The sequence below is a fragment of the Rhinoderma darwinii genome, chromosome 3 (genome assembly GCF_050947455.1).
Source record: "Rhinoderma darwinii isolate aRhiDar2 chromosome 3, aRhiDar2.hap1, whole genome shotgun sequence".
Taxonomy (NCBI): Eukaryota; Metazoa; Chordata; class Amphibia; order Anura; family Rhinodermatidae; genus Rhinoderma; species Rhinoderma darwinii.
In genome coordinates, this window is record NC_134689.1 from 13,158,501 (window position 1) to 13,181,459 (window position 22,959).

Here is a 22,959-nt window from a genome sequence, read left to right on the forward strand (position 1 = left end):
TGGAGTTTGCAGACTGCTTGTGACACGCATGCTGCTGTATTGAGCACGGTGTGCCGTCTCTCCTGTGCCTTAGACCTGCACATTTGAATCTCCAGCAATTTTGTATGATCTATATAACTATAGTTTCTTAGATGTGATCTATAGCTATACTTCATATATGTGATGCCTGATAAAGGCATCATGAGACAAGAGTTACTGCCTGCAGACTGTCATTTCTACAATTAAGATGGTGGACAAAAGTTGGATTATTCTCTTCTAATAAGCAAGGTAGAGGTGGTATGGGGGAAAAAGAAGAACACTAATATAATGTGGGGTAGGTTAGTGGAATGCTACTTTTCTCCCTCAAATCTGCAGAGGCTGCCGATGGAAGTCACGAACGGAGCCTCTGGCTGCAGAATGAACGTAGTCTTACACAACAAATATCTTTTTACTTCTGAAACTCTCTCCCATCATTCTTCAGAATGGAGGACAGATTTAATATTAATTTTATCCTGGGAGGAGCTTATTCTTGTGCTCACTGTCGCCCCCTGCTAATATAGATTGTGTGAACTGGTAAGAGGAGCGGGCGGAAGAAAAGTGTCAGCTGCCTTGAACACATTTATGGCTGGTTGTCACTTCAAGCCCATTCATCTATTGGCCTCACAAACTAACTAGTATATCTTACATCTCCATGGTAACAGACTACAAACTAACCCTGTGTAGTCTGATTCTTCAGTCATATTGTCCTTTATTTGTCCCCTACTTCTTGCTTATCTACTGAATGTGTGTTTGTAAGGCTTTGTTCACATCTGCGTCAGGATCCCGTTCTGACGTCCCCGTCAGAACGGGACCCTGACTGAAACAAACAGAAACCATAGGTTTCCTTTTGCATCACCCTTGATTTCAATGGTGATGGAACCGGTGCAAATGGTTTCCACTTGTCTCAGTTGTGCAAGGGTTCCGTCGTTTTGACGGAATAAATACAGTAGTCGATATTCATTCCGTCAAAACGACGGAACCCTTGCACAACTGAGACAAATGGAAACCATTTGCACCGGATCTGTCACCATTGAAATCAAGGGTGATGCAAAAGGAAACCTATGGTTTCCATTTGTTTCAGTCAGGGTCCCGTTCTGCCGGAAAGCTCAGACGGAACGTCAGAACTGGACCCTGACACAGATGTGAACGAAGCCTAAGAAGTAAGGGACAGAAGGAAAGTAGTATGATTGCAGAATCAGATTACACAGGGTTTGTTTGTAGTCTGTAACCATGGAGACACATAGGTCTGTATAGCAGCTGTATACAACAGTGTGTGAATAGGATTTTTATAAATCACGTTCACTACAATATAACACAAAAGAAACATCAAAACTAAATGTCAGATTTCAACTTCACAGAAGAGTTGATGGAATAATATGACAGACACATGGTAGGTACATTCACAGAAATTGGTCTACCTTTGTAATAGAAAAACCAATAAAACATATGTTTGCAGGAGAACTGCAGTATACGGTCCCTCGCAAGGACAACGTTTCTTCCCAAAGAGGCTTCAGTTCCTCGTACAGACGCCACAATGTCTGTGACGTATCGTTTAACGTCCATCTTCAACGGCTGGTTGTGTTGAATTGTTGAAAATATTCACCTGTAGGAGTATTGGAAAATACTTCTTGATCAAGGTAGTTCTTCCTGTCAATTAGAGAGATAAAGTTCATAAGCAACCATATTCCAAATATAATTATGAAAGAGAATGTATGAGATAAGAAAAATATGGTTGCCTTCAACCAGAAACAGCGCCACTCTTGTCCGTGGACTATGTCTAGTATTGCAGCTCATCTCCATTCAAGTCAATAGAGCTAAGCTGCAATCCCAGACGTGGCTTTTTCTGGTAGAATGCAACTATGTTTTTCTAACTATGGGTGCTGTATGGGTGGTATATTGGTTGTCACCAATCAAATTTTAGGGCATATGAATGTCATGGGGGAGGGGGGTCACTAGTTGGAACCCCTCTCTAGCAGCCAGAGTGGAGAGGAGCTAACACAGAGTGACTCTCCTTCTCTCCCTTTTTTGCAGACATAACCAATCTATGAATTACATGGTTGGCCGTTCATTGGAATACTACCTTACTCCAGCAGTGGCCGCTGCAGGCAATGGCGGATCATCATATGGGCATTTCGGGCGGCCGCCCGGGGCCCGAGCCACTCAGGGGGCCCATTGCTGCGCGAACTGCACATAATCATAAAAACTATGCAGCGCACTTGCGCTGCTAACTGTCACTGCAGAGAGAAGGTGCAGGCAGAACAATTCGGGGCGGGCTTAGCCGGGATAGTGAAAGTTACCTCTCTACATAAATGTGCTCCGAATTGAAGGCTAAAGGACCTTTGATGACGTCATGCCCATGTGACCCCCGCCCACCAATCAGGTCCGTCTATCACAGTGAAGGAGCAGAATATCTACAGGGAAGAAGGCCCGCCCACCAGTCAAGTTTTTCCACAGCGCTACAGGCTGGTAAGTGCTTTTCCAAACCCCCAGCCCTTCATCACTCACTCCCTCCATCTGTTCATCCCTCCCTTCATCTGTTCATCCCTCCCTTCATTTCTCCATAACTCACTCCCTCCCTTCATCACTGCTGCGTGTGATGCTATATACAGGGGGATGTGTGTGACGCTATATACAGGGGGATGTGTGTGACGCTATATACAGGGGGATGTGTGTGACGCTATATACAGGGGGATGTGTGTGTGACGCTATATACAGGGGCTGTGTGTGTGTGTAACGCTATATACAGGGGGATGTGTGTGTGTGTAATGCTATATACAGGGGGCTGTGTGTGTGACGCTATATACAGGGGGCTGTGTGTGTGACGCTATCTGCAGGGGAATGTGTGTGTGACGCTATATACAGGGGGCTGTGTGTGACGCTATATACAGGGGGATGTGTGTGTGTATAACGCTATATACAGGGGGATGTGTGTGTGTGTAATGCTATATACAGGGGGATGTGTGTGTGTGTAATGCTATATACAGGGGGCTGTGTGTGTGACGCTATATACAGGGGGCTGTGTGTGTGATGCTATCTGCAGGGGAATGTGTGTGTGACGCTATATACAGGGGGCTGTGTGTGACGCTATATACAGGGGGATGTGTGTGTGTATAACGCTATATACAGGGGGATGTGTGTGTGTGTAACGCTATATACAGGGGCTGTGTGTGTGTGTAACGCTATATACAGGGGGATGTGTGTGTGTGTAATGCTATATACAGGGGAATGTGTGTGTGACGCTATATACAGGGGGATGTGTGTGTGTGTAATGCTATATACAGGGGGCTGTGTGTGTGACGATATATACAGTGGTCTGTGTGTGTAACGCAATCTGCAGGGGAATGTGTGTGTGACGCTATATACAGGGGGATGTGTGTGACGCTATATACAGGGGGCTGTGTGTGTAACGCTATCTGCAGGGGAATGTGTGTGTGACGCTATATACAGGGGGCTGTGTGTGACGCTATATACAGGGGGATGTGTGTGTGTGCGATGCTATATACAGGGGCTGTGTGTGTGTGTAACGCTATATACAGGGGCTGTGTGTGTGTGTAACGCTATATACAGGGGGATGTGTGTGTGACGCTATATACAGGGGCTCTGTGTGTGTGTAACGCTATATACAGGGGCTGTGTGTGTGTGTAACGCTATATACAGGGGGATGTGTGTGTGTAACGCTATATATAGGGGCATGTGTGTGTGTGACGCTATATACAGGGGGATGTGTGTGTGTAACGCTATATACAGGGGGATGTGTGTGTAACGCTATATACAGGGGGCTGTGTGTGTGATGCTATACACAGGGGGATGTGTGTGACGCTATATACAGGGGGCTGCGTGTGTGACGCTATATACAGGGGGCTGTGTGTGTGACGCTATATACAGGGGGCTGTGTGTGTAACGCTATCTGCAGGGGGATGTGTGTGTGACGCTATATACGGGGCTGTGTGTGACGCTATCTACGGGGGGATGTGTGTGTGACGCTATATACAGGCGGATGTGTGTGACGATATATACAGGGGGCTGTGTGTGTAACGCCATCTGCAGGGGGATGTGTGTGTGACGCTATATACAGGGGCCTTTGTGCACGTGGTGCTTTACTATACAGTGTTTGACACAATTATATTCAGGGGTGCAGTGTTAGGTGCTATTATATTTAGGGGCACAGTGTGTGGCACCATGATCATTTTGTTTTCGTTTATAGGTGTAGAAATGTTGGAAAAGTGAGCAACAGAAGACATCTAAGTGGCAAATTCTGCAGAAATGGGTCATGGCCGGGAGAAGTCGTCATGAAGTCTGGACCGGATGGAGAAGAAAAGAGGAAAAAAGTTACCAGAATCTGAGGAGTTGTCACATGTGAGTCACTAGATTTATAGAGAATCTGTCACCTCTCCTGACATGTTTATTATAGGAAATCCTTGTGTTTCACTAAAAGTCTTTGTGCAGTCTAGGACTGATAGACAAATGGGTGTTACCATGCCCCTTGTCAGGAGGATGTGTCCCTGCACAGTGTGATACTGTCAGCGATGGTTGGAGACTGTCAGTATGTAGGGACACAGCCCTTTGACAAGGGGAATCGTAACACCCATTTGTTAATGCTTGCACAAAAAGGCAGTGTTACGGCTCGGCGGGGGAGAAGGGGGGCCCAAGTTTGGGTAACAGCCCAGGGCCCATAGTCTACTTAATCCGCCACTGGCTGCAGGGGAATCGTATATGGCTTTCCTGGCAATTACAGCCGATCACTGGGATCTGTGACGATCACATAATTGCCAGAGAAGATTAGATCTGAATAGGGGATGACTTTATGTTTTTGTCTTTAAGTTGACCAGTCCCTCCATCCCTTCATCTCTACTTATAAAGATCTTTGAAATGCGGAAATCAGGGACTCTCCCTGCCAATGTCCTAATAGTGTGTCACCATCATCAAGTTATGTAGGGATCTCATCAATCATCCTATCTTCTATATAGAGGGACACTCCATCTTGGGTCCTGTAACATCTAGTTGAAGGATTATTAAAGTTGTTTTCCTATCAAAGACATTTATGACATGTCCACAGGATATGTCATAAATGTCAGATAGATGCGGGTCCCACCTCTGGGACCCGCACCTATCTCTAGAACGGGGCCCTCTAAACCCCATTCTACCCTTTTCTGCCTCCCGGCCACTTCCTGACTCTATAGTCGGGAGTTACGAAAACAGCGTAGCTTGCTGAGCTACGCTGTTTCCGTAAGACCCATAGCAGTAAATGGAATTTACGGAAGCAGCGTAGCATGCGAGCTACGCGGTTTCCATAACTACCATTCAGTTCAAGACCAGAGAAATTGGGTTGAATCCAGCACGGACAGTTAGTTAAAATGGAAGAAATAATTCCAAGTTTAATTGGCCAGTATGTTTGGCAGGTTAAAATCAGGAATAAGGAGCACGGTGTGACATCCTGATGTTGTGGGGAAAAAAATGTGGTAGTGGTAGATAGAAAGCCTACGCGTTTCAGACGCTCCAAGCGTCCTTAATCATGGCTGAAGCTAACTGACTATGTTAGATGGCTGCCTTATATGCCTTCTATCTACCACTACCACATTTTTTTCCCCACAACATCAGGATGTCACACCGTGCTCCTTATTCCTGATTTTAACCTGCCAAACATACTGGCCAATTAAACTTGGAATTATTTCTTCCATTTTAACTAACTGTCCGTGCTGGATTCAACCCAATTTCTCTGGTCTTGTCCAATGTGTGCCGACACAAGGATCCGTGCATGAACTTCCCTAGAACTACATCTGCATATCAAGGTGAGCTGGAGGTGCTTCTCTTTTTCTATCTGTGTATACCATTCAGTTCAATGGTTCTTACGGAAACAGCGTAGCTCAGCTGTTACCTGATTCATTGTCGGACGTGGTTTAGGGGGCCGCATTCTAGAGATGAGTGTGGGTCCCAGAGGTGGGACCGGCATCTATCTGACATTTATGACATATCCTGTGGATATGTCATAAATGTCTCTCATGGGAAAACCCCTTTAATTCATTCTTGGGACAAGGTGGACTCCTGATAGCTCTGCTTTGTATGTTACTATACAATGAAATTCCGTTAAAGGGTAACTAAACGTTCAAGAAACTTCTAACATATCATAGTGACATGTTAGAAGTTTTGATTGGTGAGGATCTCAGTGCTTGGACCCCCACCAATCGCTAAAACGAAGCGGGAGAAGTGCTCGTGTGAGCCGCTTCGTGTCTGTTTGGCTTTTTCCGGAAATCAATGTATCGGAGTACGGGCTCAATGACTTATGAAAGTCTATGAGCCCGTACTCCGATACATCGGCTTTCCGGAAAAAGCCGAATAGAAATGAAGCGGCCCAGCGCTCACACGAGTATCTAAAATAAAAAATGAAAGTGCTTTGCAAATAATCTTGATTAAATTCGTTCTACCATTTTGTGTATACAGCTCCCATGCAGACCTGTGTGTCCCCTTTGTTACAGACTACAAACAAATCCTGTGTAGTCTGATCCTCCAGTGATTCTCCCTTGCTTCTTGTTAACATTCGGTAGGTTGACCAGAACCAAGGATTTGTTTGTGGTCTGTATCCATAGGTCTACATAGGAGCTGTATACTCAAAATAGATGATTTTTATTCAATACTATTTGCAAAATTGCTTATTTCTTTTTTTATTTCCAATACATTGGATCAATAAAAAAAATTGGGTGCAAAAGTGTACACATACCACTGATTTGGACAATTTCTGGTTATAGGACCAGGCTGGGTGTGGGTTATAGGACCATTTCTGGTTATAGGACCAGGCTGGACAACCCTGTTTCAATTTATAGGGGTCGTCCAAGATTAGAAAAAAATGGATCTGCTTTTTGAATAGCGCCACTCTTGTCCATGGGCTGTCTGATATTGCAGCTCATCCTCATCCAAGGAAATAGGTCTGAACTGCAATACCAGACACGGCCCATTGACAGATGTGGCGCTGTTTCTGATGGTAAGAAAGCATAAGCTTTTTTCTAATCTGTTAACGCCTTTAATGTAGTTTAATGCTACTCACTGGGCTTTGTGTGCCTGTGCGAGCTGCAGGTTGAGGTGGTCCTGTACTTTGCGCAGCTCCCGTTCCTGGCGTTTTTGCTGCCTCTCAAGAAGAACCATGGCCCGGGCCTCTTGCACTCTCTTCCTATCCCACTCTGCTTGTCTCTGTCGTTCAGCCTCCTTTAGTCTCTGTGAAAGAAACAGATTATTGAGATATGAAGCTTAGACCTCCTGGTGGGCCCCAGACAACGCCATAGTACCATCTTCTCCTGTATCTGGTGCTGCTGGACATCATTGACTTCCTTCTGCTGCTCCGGGGTCATTCCCTTCCAGCGGTCAGGAACCACGCGGTGAGGGCCAAAGGCGCTGGTTGCTTGAGCGGGGTTTTCCGAGAGGAGGTCTCCTTCAGTATTGTTGATGATCTCTGCACAATTGTCTTCTTCTTGATGTTGTTTTTCTAACTTCTTTCTTTGTAAAGACTCTTCGGCCTGTCCATAAATAAAAATGGCTGCCATTAATTTTAATGTATGTATTGTAATACTGTATATAATATGATATTGTATGTATTGTATCTATGGTGTATACGGTTTATAATTTGATATTGTCTATAGCGTATATATTGTATACTGTTTACAATGTGATCTATATATTATATAATGTTTATGTATCTCTATTGTATACTGTCTGTAATATGATATTGTATATGTATATAGGGTGTATACTGTATATATTGTATATGTATATAGGGTGTATGCTGTTTATATTGTATATGTATATAGGGTGTATGCTGTTTATATTGTATATGTACATAGGGTGTATATTGTATATGTATATAGGGTGTATGCTGTTATATTGTATATGTATATATGGTGTATGCTGTATATATTGTATATGTATATAGGGTGTATGCTGTTTATATTGTATATGTATATAGGGTGTATGCTGTTTATATTGTATATGTATATAGGGTGTATGCTGTTTATATTGTATATGTATATAGGGTGTATACTGTATATATTGTATATGTATATAGGGTGTATGCTGTTTATATTGTATATGTATATAGGGTGTATGCTGTTTATATTGTATATGTATATAGGGTGTATGCTGTTTATATTGTATATGTATATAGGGTGTATACTGTATATATTGTATATGTATATAGGGTGTATGCTGTTTATATTGTATATGTATATATGGTGTATGCTGTATATATTGTATATGTATATAGGGTGTATGCTGTATATATTGTATATGTATATAGGGTGTATACTGTATATATTGTATATGTATATAGGGTGTATGCTGTTTATATTGTATATGTATATAGGGTGTATGCTGTTTATATTGTATATGTATATAGGGTGTATGCTGTTTATATTGTATATGTATATAGGGTGTATGCTGTATATATTGTATATGTATATAGGGTGTATACTGTATATATTGTATATGTATATAGGGTGTATGCTGTTTATATTGTATATGTATATAGGGTGTATGCTGTTTATATTGTATATGTATATAGGGTGTATGCTGTTTATATTGTATATGTATATAGGGTGTATGCTGTTTATATTGTATATGTATATAGGGTGTATGCTGTTTATATTGTATATGTATATAGGGTGTATGCTGTTTATATTGTATATGTATATAGGGTGTATGCTGTTTATATTGTATATGTATATAGGGTATATGCTGTTTATATTGTATATGTATATAGGGTGTATGCTGTATATATTGTATATGTATATAGGGTGTATACTGTTTATATTGTATATGTATATAGGGTGTATGCTGTTTATATTGTATATGTATATAGGGTGTATGCTGTTTATATTGTATATGTATATAGGGTGTATGCTGTATATATTGTATATGTATATAGGGTGTATGCTGTTTATATTGTATATGTATATAGAGTGTATGCTGTATATGTATATAGGGTGTATACTGTATATATTGTATATGTATATAGGGTGTATGCTGTTTATATTGTATATGTATATATGGTGTATGCTGTTTATATTGTATATGTATATAGGGTGTATACTGTATATATTGTATATGTATATAGGGTGTATGCTGTTTATATTGTATATGTATATAGGGTGTATGCTGTTTATATTGTATATGTATATATGGTGTATGCTGTTTATATTGTATATGTATATAGGGTGTATGCTGTTTATATTGTATATGTATATAGAGTGTATGCTGTATATATTGTATATGTATATAGGGTGTATACTGTATATATTGTATATGTATATAGGGTGTATGCTGTTTATATTGTATATGTATATATGGTGTATGCTGTTTATATTGTATATGTATATAGGGTGTATACTGTTTATATTGTATATGTATATAGAGTGTATGCTGTATATATTGTATATGTATATAGGGTGTATACTGTATATATTGTATATGTATATAGGGTGTATACTGTTTATATTGTATATGTATATATGGTGTATGCTGTTTATATTGTATATGTATATAGGGTGTATGCTGTTTATATTGTATATGTATATAGGGTGTATGCTGTTTATATTGTATATGTATATAGGGTGTATGCTGTTTATATTGTATATGTATATAGGGTGTATGCTGTTTATATTGTATATGTATATAGTGTATGCTGTTTATATTGTATATGTATATAGGGTGTATGCTGTTTATATTGTATATGTATATATGGTGTATACTGTTTATATTGTATATGTATATAGGGTGTATGCTGTTTATATTGTATATGTATATAGGGTGTATGCTGTTTATATTGTATATGTATATAGGGTGTATACGGTATATATTGTATATGTATATAGGGTGTATGCTGTTTATATTGTATATGTATATAGGGTGTATGCTGTTTATATTGTATATGTATATAGGGTGTATGCTGTTTATATTGTATATAGGGTGTATACTGTTTATATTGTATATGTATATAGGGTGTATGCTGTTTATATTGTATATGTATATAGGGTGTATACTGTTTATATTGTATATGTATATAGGGTGTATGCTGTTTATATTGTATATAGGGTGTATACTGTTTATATTGTATATGTATATAGGGTGTATGCTGTTTATATTGTATATGTATATAGGGTGTATACTGTTTATATTGTATATGTATATAGGGTGTATGCTGTTTATATTGTATATGTATATAGGGTGTATGCTGTTTATATTGTATATAGGGTGTATACTGTTTATATTGTATATGTATATAGGGTGTATGCTGTTTATATTGTATATGTATATAGGGTGTATACGGTATATATTGTATATGTATATAGGGTGTATGCTGTTTATATTGTATATGTATATAGGGTGTATGCTGTTTATATTGTATATGTATATAGGGTGTATGCTGTTTATATTGTATATGTATATAGGGTGTATGCTGTTTATATTGTATATGTATATAGGGTGTATGCTGTTTATATTGTATATTTATATAGGGTGTATGCTGTTTATATTGTATATGTATATAGGGTGTATACTGTTTATATTGTATATGTATATAGGGTGTATACTGTTTATATTGTATATGTATATAGGGTGTATGCTGTTTATATTGTATATGTATATAGGGTGTATGCTGTTTATATTGTATATGTATATAGGGTGTATACGGTATATATTGTATATGTATATAGGGTGTATGCTGTTTATATTGTATATGTATATAGGGTGTATACTGTTTATATTGTATATGTATATAGAGTGTATGCTGTTTATATTGTATATGTATATAGAGTGTATGCTGTATATATTGTATATGTATATAGGGTGTATACTGTATATATTGTATATGTATATAGGGTGTATGCTGTTTATATTGTATATGTATATAGGGTATATGCTGTTTATATTGTATATGTATATAGGGTGTATGCTGTTTATATTGTATATGTATATAGGGTGTATGCTGTATATATTGTATATGTATATAGGGTGTATGCTGTTTATATTGTATATGTATATAGGGTGTATGCTGTTTATATTGTATATGTATATATGGTGTATACTGTTCATGATGCGATTTTGTATATGTACTGTATATATGGTGTATGCTGTTTATATTGTATATGTATATAGGGTGTATGCTGTTTATATTGTATATGTATATAGGGTGTATGCTGTTTATATTGTATATGTATATATGGTGTATGCTGTTTATATTGTATATGTATATAGGGTGTATGCTGTTTATATTGTATATGTATATAGGGTGTATACTGTTTATATTGTATATGTATATATGGTGTATGCTGTTTATATTGTATATGTATATATGGTGTATGCTGTTTATATTGTATATGTATATAGGGTGTATACTATTTATAATGTGATCTTGTATATGTCATAATATTGCATACGCATACATTGTATACATGGTAATATTGTATATCTGATTTCAAAATAGATTGGGTGAGGTTTAGGGCCCAATGTCCAGACACAGGGTAACTATTCATCACAATGTTTTACTAATATTTTTCTAAAACATTTTTTTTGCTATTACTATGAAGCCAGATTATGCCAGCAGACCTCAGTTCACTAAAAAGGGATTAGTTTATACCAGCTATGAATACCAGAGGGCGCCCAGGATCCAGCACAACCTATAAAGTTATGGTTATGGTTGTGATTGGTCCAGGGCCTCAGTGAGGTTGTCTTATGTATCTCAGTCTCTTTACGGTCTGTAGATCAGAAAGAAAAGGGAGCAAAGAGAGTGAAGTTACGCATAACTACAGGGTCAGACTACACAGGGTTTGTTTGTAGACAGTAAGCATAGAAACACATAGGTCTTCACAGGAGCTGTATACACAAAACGGTAGGAGATTTTGAATTGAATGTCTGCTAACAAGAAGCAGGGGAGAGTTGGAAAGGAATAGGACCGCAGAATCGGACTACACAGGGATTGTTTGTTGTCTGTAACCATAGGTCTGCATAGGAGCTGTATACACAAAACGGTATGCTATATAATCTATTTGCAAAGTTGCATTTTTCATTTTAGATGCATTGAAGCAATAAAAATGTATGCCAAAATCATACATACCCTTTAACACAAAGGTATTTACTTGAAATCAAGGATTGTCCCGATCATTAAAAGATGAATAACATGCTATATATTTCTATGGGGTGGAGTTCTCCTTTAAATATTAACAATTTTGTCCTATTATCCTATGAGCGCTAATCCTAAATCTACAAAGGTTACCCTGGACAAATAAATAGAGCTCGGAGTAAGATAGGAGACGATTATTCCACTGGAAATGGCGACATCAAAGTCATCACACGATTTATTTGTGTCGATAAGAAGTTGAGCAGTAAATCCTCCGTCGCTGCCATAAGTGGAGAGATCTCAGGATCATGAGCCGGGAGGATGAATAGCCGACAATCAACTGGGAATGTTTCCATGGAAAGCGAGTTCTCCGGGCCGGTAATGAGCACGCGGAAACAGTTATGAGAGATGATGAGCTGGAGACTGACAAAGAGCCTGATTATAGAGCGCCACAGACTGCTGCATGCTGGGAAACGTATACAATGTGGACCCCTGAGGAAATACTTCCCCCCCTAAAATCTAAATATCGCCAGTAAACAGACCTTTTAAGAGGCCAAAGAGTGCCATCTATGGTGCCCATATATGAGTACACTTAGTACCACCCACAGTGCTCCTGTAAGAGTACTCGGTGCCACCCACAGAGCCCCTATAACAGTACACTCAGTGCTACCCACAGTGCCCCTATAACAGTACACTCAGTGCCACCCACAGTGCCCCTATTACAGTACACCCAGTGCCACCCACAGTGCACCTATAAGAGTACACTCAGTACCACCCACAGTGCCCCTATAAGAGTACTCGGTGCCACCCACAGTGCCCCTATAACAGTACACTCAGTGCTACCCACAGTGTCCCTATAAGAGTACACCCAGTGCCACCCACAGTGTCGCTATAAGAGTACACTCAGTACCACCCACAGTGCCCCTATAAGAGTACACCCAGTGCCACCCACAGTGCCCCTATAAGAGTACACTCAATGCCATCCACAGTGCCCCTATAAGAGTACACTCAATGCCACCCACAGTGCCCCTATAAGAGTACACCCAGTGCCACCCACAGTGCCCCTATAAGAGTACACTCAATGCCATCCACAGTGCCCCTATAAGAGTACACTCAATGCCACCCACAGTGCCCCTATAAGAGTACACCCAGTGCCACCCACGGTGCCCCTATAAGAGTACACTCAATGCCATCCACAGTGCCCCTATAAGAGTACACTCAGTGCTACCCACAGTGCCCCTATAAGAGTACACCCAGTGCCACCCACAGTGCCCCTATAAGAGTACACCCAGTGCCACCCACGGTGCCCCTATAAGAGTACACTCAATGCCATCCACAGTGCCCCTATAAGAGTACACTCAGTGCTACCCACAGTGCCCCTATAAGAGTACACTCAATGCCATCCACAGTGCCCCTATAAGAGTACACTTAGTACCATCCATGTTGCACTTATAGGAGTACACTCAGTGCCATCTATGGTGCGCCCCTATAAAAGTTTGCTCAGTGCCATCCACAGTGCCTCTATAACATTGACAGCCACAATACCCCTATAGTCAGTCACAGTGATTTCACCATCATCCACAGGTCCAGCCATAGTACCCCCATAGTTAGCATAACTGTCCCCATTTCCAGCCACAGTAGACTGCTAGCTGCCGTGCACCCGGTGCCAGCAACAGTACACCCATAGTTAGCCTAACTTTTCCCAGTGCCAGCCATAGTTAGCTTCACTGTCTCCACTTGCAGCCACCCGATAGATGCAGTGCACCCAGTGCCAACCACAGTGCCGCCATAGATAGCCCAATTGTCCTCAGTAAAAGCCACAGTACCCCAATAGTTAGCCTAACTGTACCCATTGCCAGGCACAGTACACCGATAGCTGCAGTGCACCCTGTGCCAGTCACAGTACCCCCATAGTTAGCCCAACTGTCCTCATTGCCAGCCACTGTACACAACGATTGTTATCTGCAGTGCACCCTGTGCCAAGTACAGTGCCCAGGGTGACAGTACAAGTATTAGTCTCAGTCGCCCCAGTGCCAGCCATAGTGTACCCAGCATCAGCCACAATTCCCCCAATGTAAGCCACAATGCTATTTGTGCCAACTACAGTGCCAACTCCCAGAGTTAGCCACGGTGAACTTAGTTTCAGCCAGTGCACACATCATCAGCCACAATTCCCCCCAGTGCCAGCCACAATATACCTACCATTATCCACAGTGCCCAATTGCCAGCCATAGTGTCCCTCGTGCCAGGCACAATGCACCCAGCTTGAGCCAGTCTTACCTGCTCCACGTGTCCTTCCACGGCACACAGTTTTGCACTTGTGACTGGTCTGATCAGTGTCTCAGGACAGTCCTGTAATCTGTATCTAAGACAGATTAAATTGTAATATTATATATTAAATATAACTCCTGAGAGGCGAATTTCATGTTTTAGAGGGAAAGTTCTCAGCAGAAAAGCTCATTTCAGAGCATTTTGCTTTTGAACATTATATATGTATCGTGTGGCGCAACAGATGACGATCAGGAGCCGTAAAACCCTGAAGTGTCGCAACATAAAGTGTGGCAGGGAAAACGGTGACGTACCTGGAAACCAGATGGAGCCGTCTCTCAGGTGTAAAGAGCAACTCCACTGTACAAATATTCATTCCAAGAGTTAATCACCACCAGGGTGTATTGGGGGAACTCACCGGATCACCACCAGGGTGTATTGGGGGAACTCACCGGACTACCACCAGGGTGTATTGGGGCACTCATCGGATCACCACCAGGGTGTATTGGGGCACTCATCGGATCACCACCAGGGTGTATTGGGGCACTCACCGGATCACCACCAGGGTGTATTGGGGCACTCACCGGATCACCACCAGGGTGTATTGGGGGCACTCACCGGATCACCACCAGGGTGTATTGGGGCACTCACCGGATCACCACCAGGGTGTATTGGGGCACTCACCGGATCACCACCAGGGTGTATTGGGGCACTCACCGGATCACCACCAGGGTGTATTGGGGCACTCACCGGATCACCACCAGGGTGTATTGGGGCACTCACCGGATCACCACCAGGGTGTATTGGGGCACTCACAGGATCACCACCAGGGTGTATTGGGGCACTCACCGGATCACCACCAGGGTGTATTGGGGCACTCACCGGATCACCACCAGGGTGTATTGGGGCACTCACCGGATGGCCGCAGCCCCTTTAATCAGCTGAACAATGGGGATACGAGCAGTCGGACCTCCACCGATCTGATATTGATGACCTGTTCTAAGGATAGGTAATTACTATCAATGGCCCCTGAAAACCCCTTTATTGGGTTACGTGTATAATGCAGATAAGCCAATCCTCCAGAGTAAGGCCCCATGCACACGAGCGTGACAGATTTTATGCAAGTAAAAAGAGCGTGTAAATCTGTCAGTTTGCGTTGCATTATGCATCAGTGTGCTTTGCGTGTGACATGGGTTTTTCACGCACTCGCCATCACTTCTTTTTCACCAATATTGGACATGCAGCGAGTTTCACGCAACGTACTCTCGCTGTGTGGAAACTCCTGCGTGTGTGAACGGCCCCATTGACATCAATGGGTCCACGTGCTGTGCGTTGTTTCAACACACGAACGAGAATCACGCTCATCTGAATGAGCCCTGAGGGTTGCTCTTGTTAGTAGTCAGGGTCCTGAGCGGGGCAGCCCCCCATTATCCTCTTATCCCCAAAAGCAGTCGACCCCTTTAACCTGCTGGTATTACCTGAGCTTTGTTGAATTCTTTGGTGAATATACAGATCTCCCGTCGTGCTTGTTCTTCCATCTTTTGTAATTCTATTGCCTCCTTGTCTAGTTCGATTCTCATTTTGTCGTAGAGACTTTCTATAGAAGAAATGACGGCGTCAATAATGTATAGTGTGACGACTTTAACTGTTCCCTATCACAACATTTCCATCACCATTGGCAACTATTTCTACTATCGGGAAAAATTAAAGACGAATTCAGATCGTGACTTTACCACGATTTTCGTGTGACTGAAAGTCGCCATGTCTCCCAGCGATCAGCTGTAATCTGTGGCAGGAACTGGAAGCAAGTGTTCAATTCCCCAGTAGCGCCACCACAGGCTAAATTTAGCATTACACTGTGCCTATTGAAATCAGGTCCTCCAGAGTCCTCTTCTCTGGGTAACAGATGAGGGTCCTGAGCAGGGGACTCCCCTCTATTAGGCCCTGTTCACATCCTGTTTTTTCTCTACAGCACATCTAGTGTATACGCCGGGAAAACTCGATGTACATGCTAAATATGTCCATAGTGCTCCATTAGCCCGACAGTATCCAAAAGTGTGTCCTTTTGGCCCCCGTCGGGCTGGTATGTGTCAGTATACCTTTTTTTGAAGGATGGAATAACGTAGACTTTTAAAGGGGTTGTCCAGACTGTGGGCTGTTTTTTATACTGATAGGTTATCCGAAACCCAGACCTTGCACTGATCAGCTGTTCCGGGCACCAGAAGCTATGCAGGGTCGGTGTTGGAAGCAGATGGCTCAGTAACCCAGCACGGCTGCTATACAGTGGTCGGAGCCATCTGCTTCCCGGCACGGACATCCGATGCCGGAGGCAGCCGGAAAAAAATCTGATCGATGCAGGGTGCGTGTGTCGGACCCCCACGATCATATACTGATGACTTATCTTATGGATAGGTCATCGGTATAAAAACAGCCCCCGGCCTGGACAACCCCTTTAAGCATTTATTACAGACCTCCGTTATAGGTATTCATCGGAAAGCTCCAGTTCTGTAACGGTCCATATTATCGCTGGAGCTTCCCGCCCTACCCGCAGACTATGGCCGCCCTGTCTCCCCATGTCATCTCTCTGGGGTCCACACAGAGAACCTCCACCAGCACCAGAGGTCCTCAGCTGCTATGTCGGCCCCGGGAAACTACGTCAGTGAAGCTTCCCTAGGATCGCACCAGTGACGGAGCTCCCCGCGGCATCCTGCGACCACAACTCCATCCCCTCAATGGCAGCATCTTGTTGGCAAATAAGGCCCCGATTACCTGCAAACTCCTTGTCCTCTAAGGCTTTGGCCCATTCCCGCTGCTGCTGTAGGGACCATTCCCTCAGCTGCTCTTGTTGTTCTATTTTTCGGTTTCTCTCCGCTATATCCTCTCCCATCAGCCTCTGGACCCCAGATACACTGCAGCGGGGGTCGTCATCCGACACTCGCGGCGGGAGGTCTTTCTTTAAGACCAGTGGATCGTACAGATCAAATTCTCGGCGGTCTTCTCTCTTCTGGAACTGAAGTCTGAACTCATTGATGGTTTTGTTCAGGTTTCGGATGTCGTCCTTTTGTCGCTCGTCCAGTAAGCAGAGAACTTTGTCATTTTGCACTGTTTGAGCAGCTGGAAATGAAGCGGAAAGAAAATGTCAGCAGAAAATAAAATCACAGAAACAGCGCCACTCTTGTCCATGGCCAGTATCTGGTATTGCATTCACCAGCACTTTTTCATCCTGTCCCTATGGCTCTATGGCCGCTGCCGCCTCACTGCTCCCCCCTTTCTCATGGGCCTGGAGAAGAAGCATGGGTACGCAGTGCAGGTCCCATGACAAACTCATGGCAGGTCCCATGACAAACTCATCTTAAGCTCCTTCCAATCTACTATGCTAATGGAGTTTTGTCTATTGAATTGAGCAATAATTTGGAGAGTTTTCAAGTAAATGGGGATGAGCTGCAATACCAGATACAGCCCATTGAAAGAGTGGCGCTGTTTCTTAAAAAAAAAAAAAATGCAAATCTCATTTACATCTATGTAAAATCTGGACGCTGAGGTTTTTCCAGCACAAACTGCAGAGAAATGCAAAGTGCGGACGTGGTCTTACCACTCGTGGCTGTGGCTGTGACAACCTTTCATTCATTTTCAAGAACAAGTGGGTGGTTGTCATCGGTACTAGCGCCCATAGTTGTCATGGCAGTACTAGTGGTGTCTAATCTGTATGTATGAGTGAAGCCAGAAAATTTAGATTTTTTTTTTACGTACCGAAAGCTTCTTGACATTTATTTTCAATTTCTTTCTGAACTTTTTTGTCATGCACTTGAACATCCAAGGCCTCCTTATCCACCTAGGAAAATAAAACAAGAAGTATTTTTAATGAATACGAGTCCATGTCAGAATAAATGCGACTTTCTATCTCATAAATCAAATTGCGACAGTGACTGGTGCAGCTCCAGCCTAATAACACATTATACAGCAAACATATAGACCTCTGGCGCCCTCTACTGTTCGTGACCCAGTAAAGCTGCACGTCATCTAATGTAACGGTGACTTTTGCTGCGTATTTTCCGTCTAGATTTTTGGGCAGAAAATCCGCAGCATATTCCAGTAGCAGCAAAGTGGATGAGATTTAACAAATATCATCCACTCGCTCCGTGAAGAAATTGACCTGTGGTGCGGATTTTTTTGATCGGCGGCATGTCAGATTATGGTGCCGCATTTTGTTGCAGATTTTTTCCATTGAGGAAGGGAAAATCTGCAGCAAATATTGCAACTGGAAAAAAAATACTTTTTACGCATATTCACCTCCCTGCTCTCTCGGGATGATAATTTTTTTCCCCATGTGACTGCTGTAGCCAATCACAGGCTGCAGCTTCACAAGGGACGAGACGTCATCCCAGGAGACGGCTCAACAGGGACCAGCCAATGGGAGAAGGGACGCGTCGCTACTGGAGCGTCAACTTTTTTTTTTTTAATTCCCTTTTTCTCCGAGGCAGCAAATCAAACACGATCTGACGGAATTCCCTGCCGGATCTAGGTTGGATTTTTTGTGAAGTTTCCATCCCACGTAACCTTAACTTTAGGATAAGGCCACACGGAGCGGCAATGACCCAACCGCGATGCGGCCACTCTATGCAAAGTCTACGGGGCTGACGGAAATAGCCGTGTACGGCGCTCAGCTTTTTCAGTCGTTACCGTAGACTTTGAACGGAGCGGCAGAGCAAATACACGAATGCCGCTCCGTTACAAAATCCTCCTCGCTGCAGGTTGGGACTCCCGTTCTAGAGATCGGTGGGGATCCCAGTGATCATACATTTATTACCTATCTTGTGGATAAATGTTAATTGTGGGTAAACCCCTTTAAGGCTCCGTTCACACCTGCATCAGAGCCTCCGTCGACCATTCCATCAAATTTGACAGCAAAAATAACGCCGTATGCAGTGCGGTTTTTTCCATCCAAACTACGGACACCCCAATGTACCCCATTGTAAATTCTAGTGAGGGGGAGGGGAGTTGGTGAGTTCAGACCCCCCCGCTGATCAGAAAGCGGCAGCCCACCCTATCATCCCCATATAAATATTTGTCTTTGAGTCGTCGCCTTCTGTCCAGACGTTCCATTCAATTTCTAGGACCGGCAGATTTCTGTGTAATGAGCGGCGATGGACGATATTGCAAGTCGATGGGCGCACATTTAGCTGCCCGGCGTCTGGACCTTGTATGCGGACCTCCGCCGGACCCTTTATCCTCTGGGCCCGGTCACAGTTTCACCCCCTGCGACCGCGATGGTTACGCCATTGGTACCATATGTGACCAAACGGTCGTTAGTGCGATGGTTCGGGCACGTATAGTTTAATTATTGTTGGCAGCAAATCCCTGTTCACGTGGGAGAAGCGCTGACGACAAACCGCGCGATAAAAAAATGCGATCGGCCGACAAACAAGCGTTTACTCGTTTGTCGGGTCATCGCCGGGCATGTAAAAACGGGGCCGATTATCCGGACAGACTGTTCTCGCTCACCCGATCACGTTGAAGGGTCTTTAGTCTCTGATCAAATCCGTAAAAGACGCCGTCGGCGGTCGCGTCACATTTGACGGTAAGAAGAGCGCCGCATTAAGTGCTAGTCATGAAGTCAAAATGAAGGACACCGCGGCGGGAGCGCCAACAGACCTCATTGTAAGTGAATTGGCTACGACGGGCGCCGTTGGTATCGTACGATAGATCCGGGACCGCGTTTTGGCTTCTCTTATGTGATCATCGCTCTCTAGTAATTTCTCTTCTAGGGATAACAACTAACATTGCAGCATCCAGAAGTGTTGTCACTCAGCTTTTCCAGAATCCTGAAAGGTAAACCTGCCTAGTTGTGCAGCAGTCTCACCCCAATCGTCCGGACTCTGCTGTCAAACACCCGGCTCTGCCTCTGCTGCTCGGCATTCCTCCTCCTCTGCCTCACGGCGGCCTCGTCCAGATCCACGGGCAGGTCCAGCTTATACATGGCGTCTCCACTACACCGGATTCTGAGCCGCATCGCGTTACCTAGGAAACTAGGACTCGGTTGCTAGGAAACTGGAACATCCGGGAGATCTGCTCACGCATGCGCACTGCGTATTTGGAACGTGTGACGTACCCAGTGCAGGTTGGCGGGAAAAGCTGGAAGTTTCCAGATCTCACCGTCCGTTCATAACGCCGAGGAACAGCCTGGTCATGGGTTTCCTCCATCTCCTCATATTGGAGGACTTTAAGTCATGGCGGGGGCGGCAAATCATAGGGCCCTTCAAAAGGTTCAATTGTGTAATCGGCCCTAATGGTTCAGGTAAATGTCGCCCGCCCAGCGCCATAGCGGCCACCCCTCCCCCCTCAGTATTGAAAATGTTGGGGTATTGTATTTTCTCTGCCCTGTTCACACCAATATAATTTTTAACGTGGTTTTGCAGGAGAGGATTCTGGTTTCATATTGTTGCCTAGGCAACCTGACCGCTAGCGCGCCTGGCTGCGTCTCCTTTAAATGTTTTGCGCGCTACACGTCCGCAATAATGTTTGCTGCGGTTGGGAATGTACCGGCGACCATATTAAAGCTCCGTTCACCTCACGATTTTCGTCTCCGTCAGGAAAGTTCTTGGCGTACGCCGTAAATGTGTACGTAGGGGCTTCGTTAGCCTGATCGAGGCCAAAAGAGTGTCCGGTATACATTAATACACCGCCAAAAATTCGATTCCATCAAGGCGGCGGTCTATGGGGGATGGAGGCCACTAGGAGTCTAGTAAACGTATCCGTGATGGGCTTGTCGCGACGTATATGGTAAACGGAAGCGATAACACTGGCGTCCATCACCCATAGGTAATGTGGCATCCGTTTTAACGTATACGTCGAGAAAAGGGTCAGCGTTTATGGTGTATCGGTTTAACGGATACCGTTATAGTCGCAGCCGACGTTTATCGTTTACGTCAGGAGCTTTTTCAGACTTTTGATGAGCGTCCTACGTGACCGCCCATTCACCGTGATGTACGTCTTCCTCGCATTACGGGTATGTCCAGACATAGCGGAAACACGGCAAAGTTTCCGCAACGTATTTCAACGCAGAAAATCCGCCGCATAATACGGTAGCGGCAGAGTGCATGAGATTTGAACAAATCTCATCTTCACACTGCGGAAAAAAGCCGAGAAACCGTTCATAAATTGACCTGCCGTGCAGCGTGTCAATTTATGCTGCAGTAACTTTTTCTGTTGCGAATTTTGCGTCGGAAAAGCTGCGATTCTGCTTCAAGAATTGCAAAATGAAAAAAAAAAACACCTTTTTTGGTTTAAGGCTTCATGCACACGAACGTATTTTTTTCCTCCCGTAAATACGGGTCCAGTGTCACACGTATTCCTCCCGTATTTACGGACCCGTTTTCTCTGCACTAATCGGCAGCCCCTTCTCTCTATCATTGCTGGAAAGAAGGGGCAGCCCTTTCGGGCAGAGTTTCCGCAGCGATTGAAAGTAAAAGAAGTTCATACGTACCGTGGTCTTGGTGACGCGTCCCTCTTTTGACATCCAGCCCGACCTCCCTGGATGACGTGGCAGTCCATGTGACCGCTGCAGCCTGTGATTGGCTGCAGCAGTCACATGGGATGAAACGTCATCCCGGGAGGCCGGACTGGAGGAAGAAGAAGGTAAGTTAACTTTTAATACTATTAATTCCAGCGGTAGTCACTGTCCCGGGTGCTGAAAGAGTTACTGCCAATCAGTTAACTCAGCACCCTGGACAGTGACTATCCCCTGACGTTGCCTAGCAACGCTCCCGTAATTACGGGAGCCCCATAGACTTCTATGGGCTGCCCGTGCCATAATTACGGCCTGACATAGGACATGTTCTATATTTTTCAACGGCACGGGCACCTTCCTGTAAGCAAACGGGAAGGTACCCGTGGCCAATAGAAGTCTATGGGCCCGTAATTATGGCAGTTTTTACGTTCGTGTGCATGGGGCCTAAAATTAATAAAAATCCAATACTTACCCCCGGGTGTTGCTATAACGACGCATCCCTCTGTCCCCTGTGCAGTCCGGCCTCCCGGGATGACGTTTCATCCCATATGACTGCTGGAGCCAATCACAGGCTGTAGCGGTCACATGGGCTGCCACGTCATCACAGGAGTCCGGGTTGCACGGAAGACCGAGGGATGCGTCGCTATGGTAACGCCCCGAAGGTAAGTATTGTTGTTTTTTTCCAGCACTATTTCCGCAGTGGAGATTCCGGCCGAAAATCTGCTCCACAATTTGGTGCGTTTTTTTCGGCCGCAATTTCCTGCGGGTTCTGGGTTGGATAAGCTGCGTTCTTTTATCCGCCCTGTGTGAACATACCCTATAAGTGGTTTTTGTGACAGCCGAGCGGCGCTTATTAAATGTAAGGCAGAGAGTCACAAACACGGTCTTCTTTGCGCATGCTCAGCCTGTACGCCGAAGATGGGAAACCGCGCGTGTGCATTTCTTTGAATAGGGAACAAGCGGTGCAGGTTCGTCTGCTGATCAAGTGAGGAATATTACATCCTGAAAAATAAGTATCTGCAAAGAATTATAATTTGCGGTTTAGACCACACTGAGCCACCAATGTAAT

General features: G+C 43.8%; 2 protein-coding genes across 2 annotated transcripts in view; one reads left to right on the top strand and one right to left on the bottom strand.

Annotated features, from left to right (window-relative positions):
* Positions 1–1,102: 1,102 nt before the first annotated feature.
* Positions 1,103–20,438, bottom strand: RIBC2 (RIB43A domain with coiled-coils 2). The gene is made up of 7 exons (XM_075855949.1): positions 20,244–20,438; positions 18,134–18,215; positions 17,153–17,497; positions 15,862–15,980; positions 7,296–7,523; positions 7,058–7,224; positions 1,103–1,665 (listed from the first exon to the last, which is right to left on the bottom strand). The coding sequence occupies exons 1-7, from the start codon at positions 20,391–20,393 to the stop codon at positions 1,584–1,586; spliced, it is 1,173 nt and encodes a 390-aa protein (XP_075712064.1). The 5' UTR covers positions 20,394–20,438; the 3' UTR covers positions 1,103–1,583.
* Positions 20,439–20,470: 32 nt separating this feature from the next.
* The window catches only part of SMC1B (structural maintenance of chromosomes 1B), a 44,092-nt gene continuing 41,603 nt past the window's right edge, over positions 20,471–22,959 (top strand). The window contains exon 1 of the mRNA XM_075855942.1: positions 20,471–20,678. Within this exon, the coding sequence (XP_075712057.1) occupies positions 20,570–20,678 (109 nt within the window). The 5' untranslated portion in view covers positions 20,471–20,569. The remainder of the gene's footprint in view (positions 20,679–22,959) is intronic.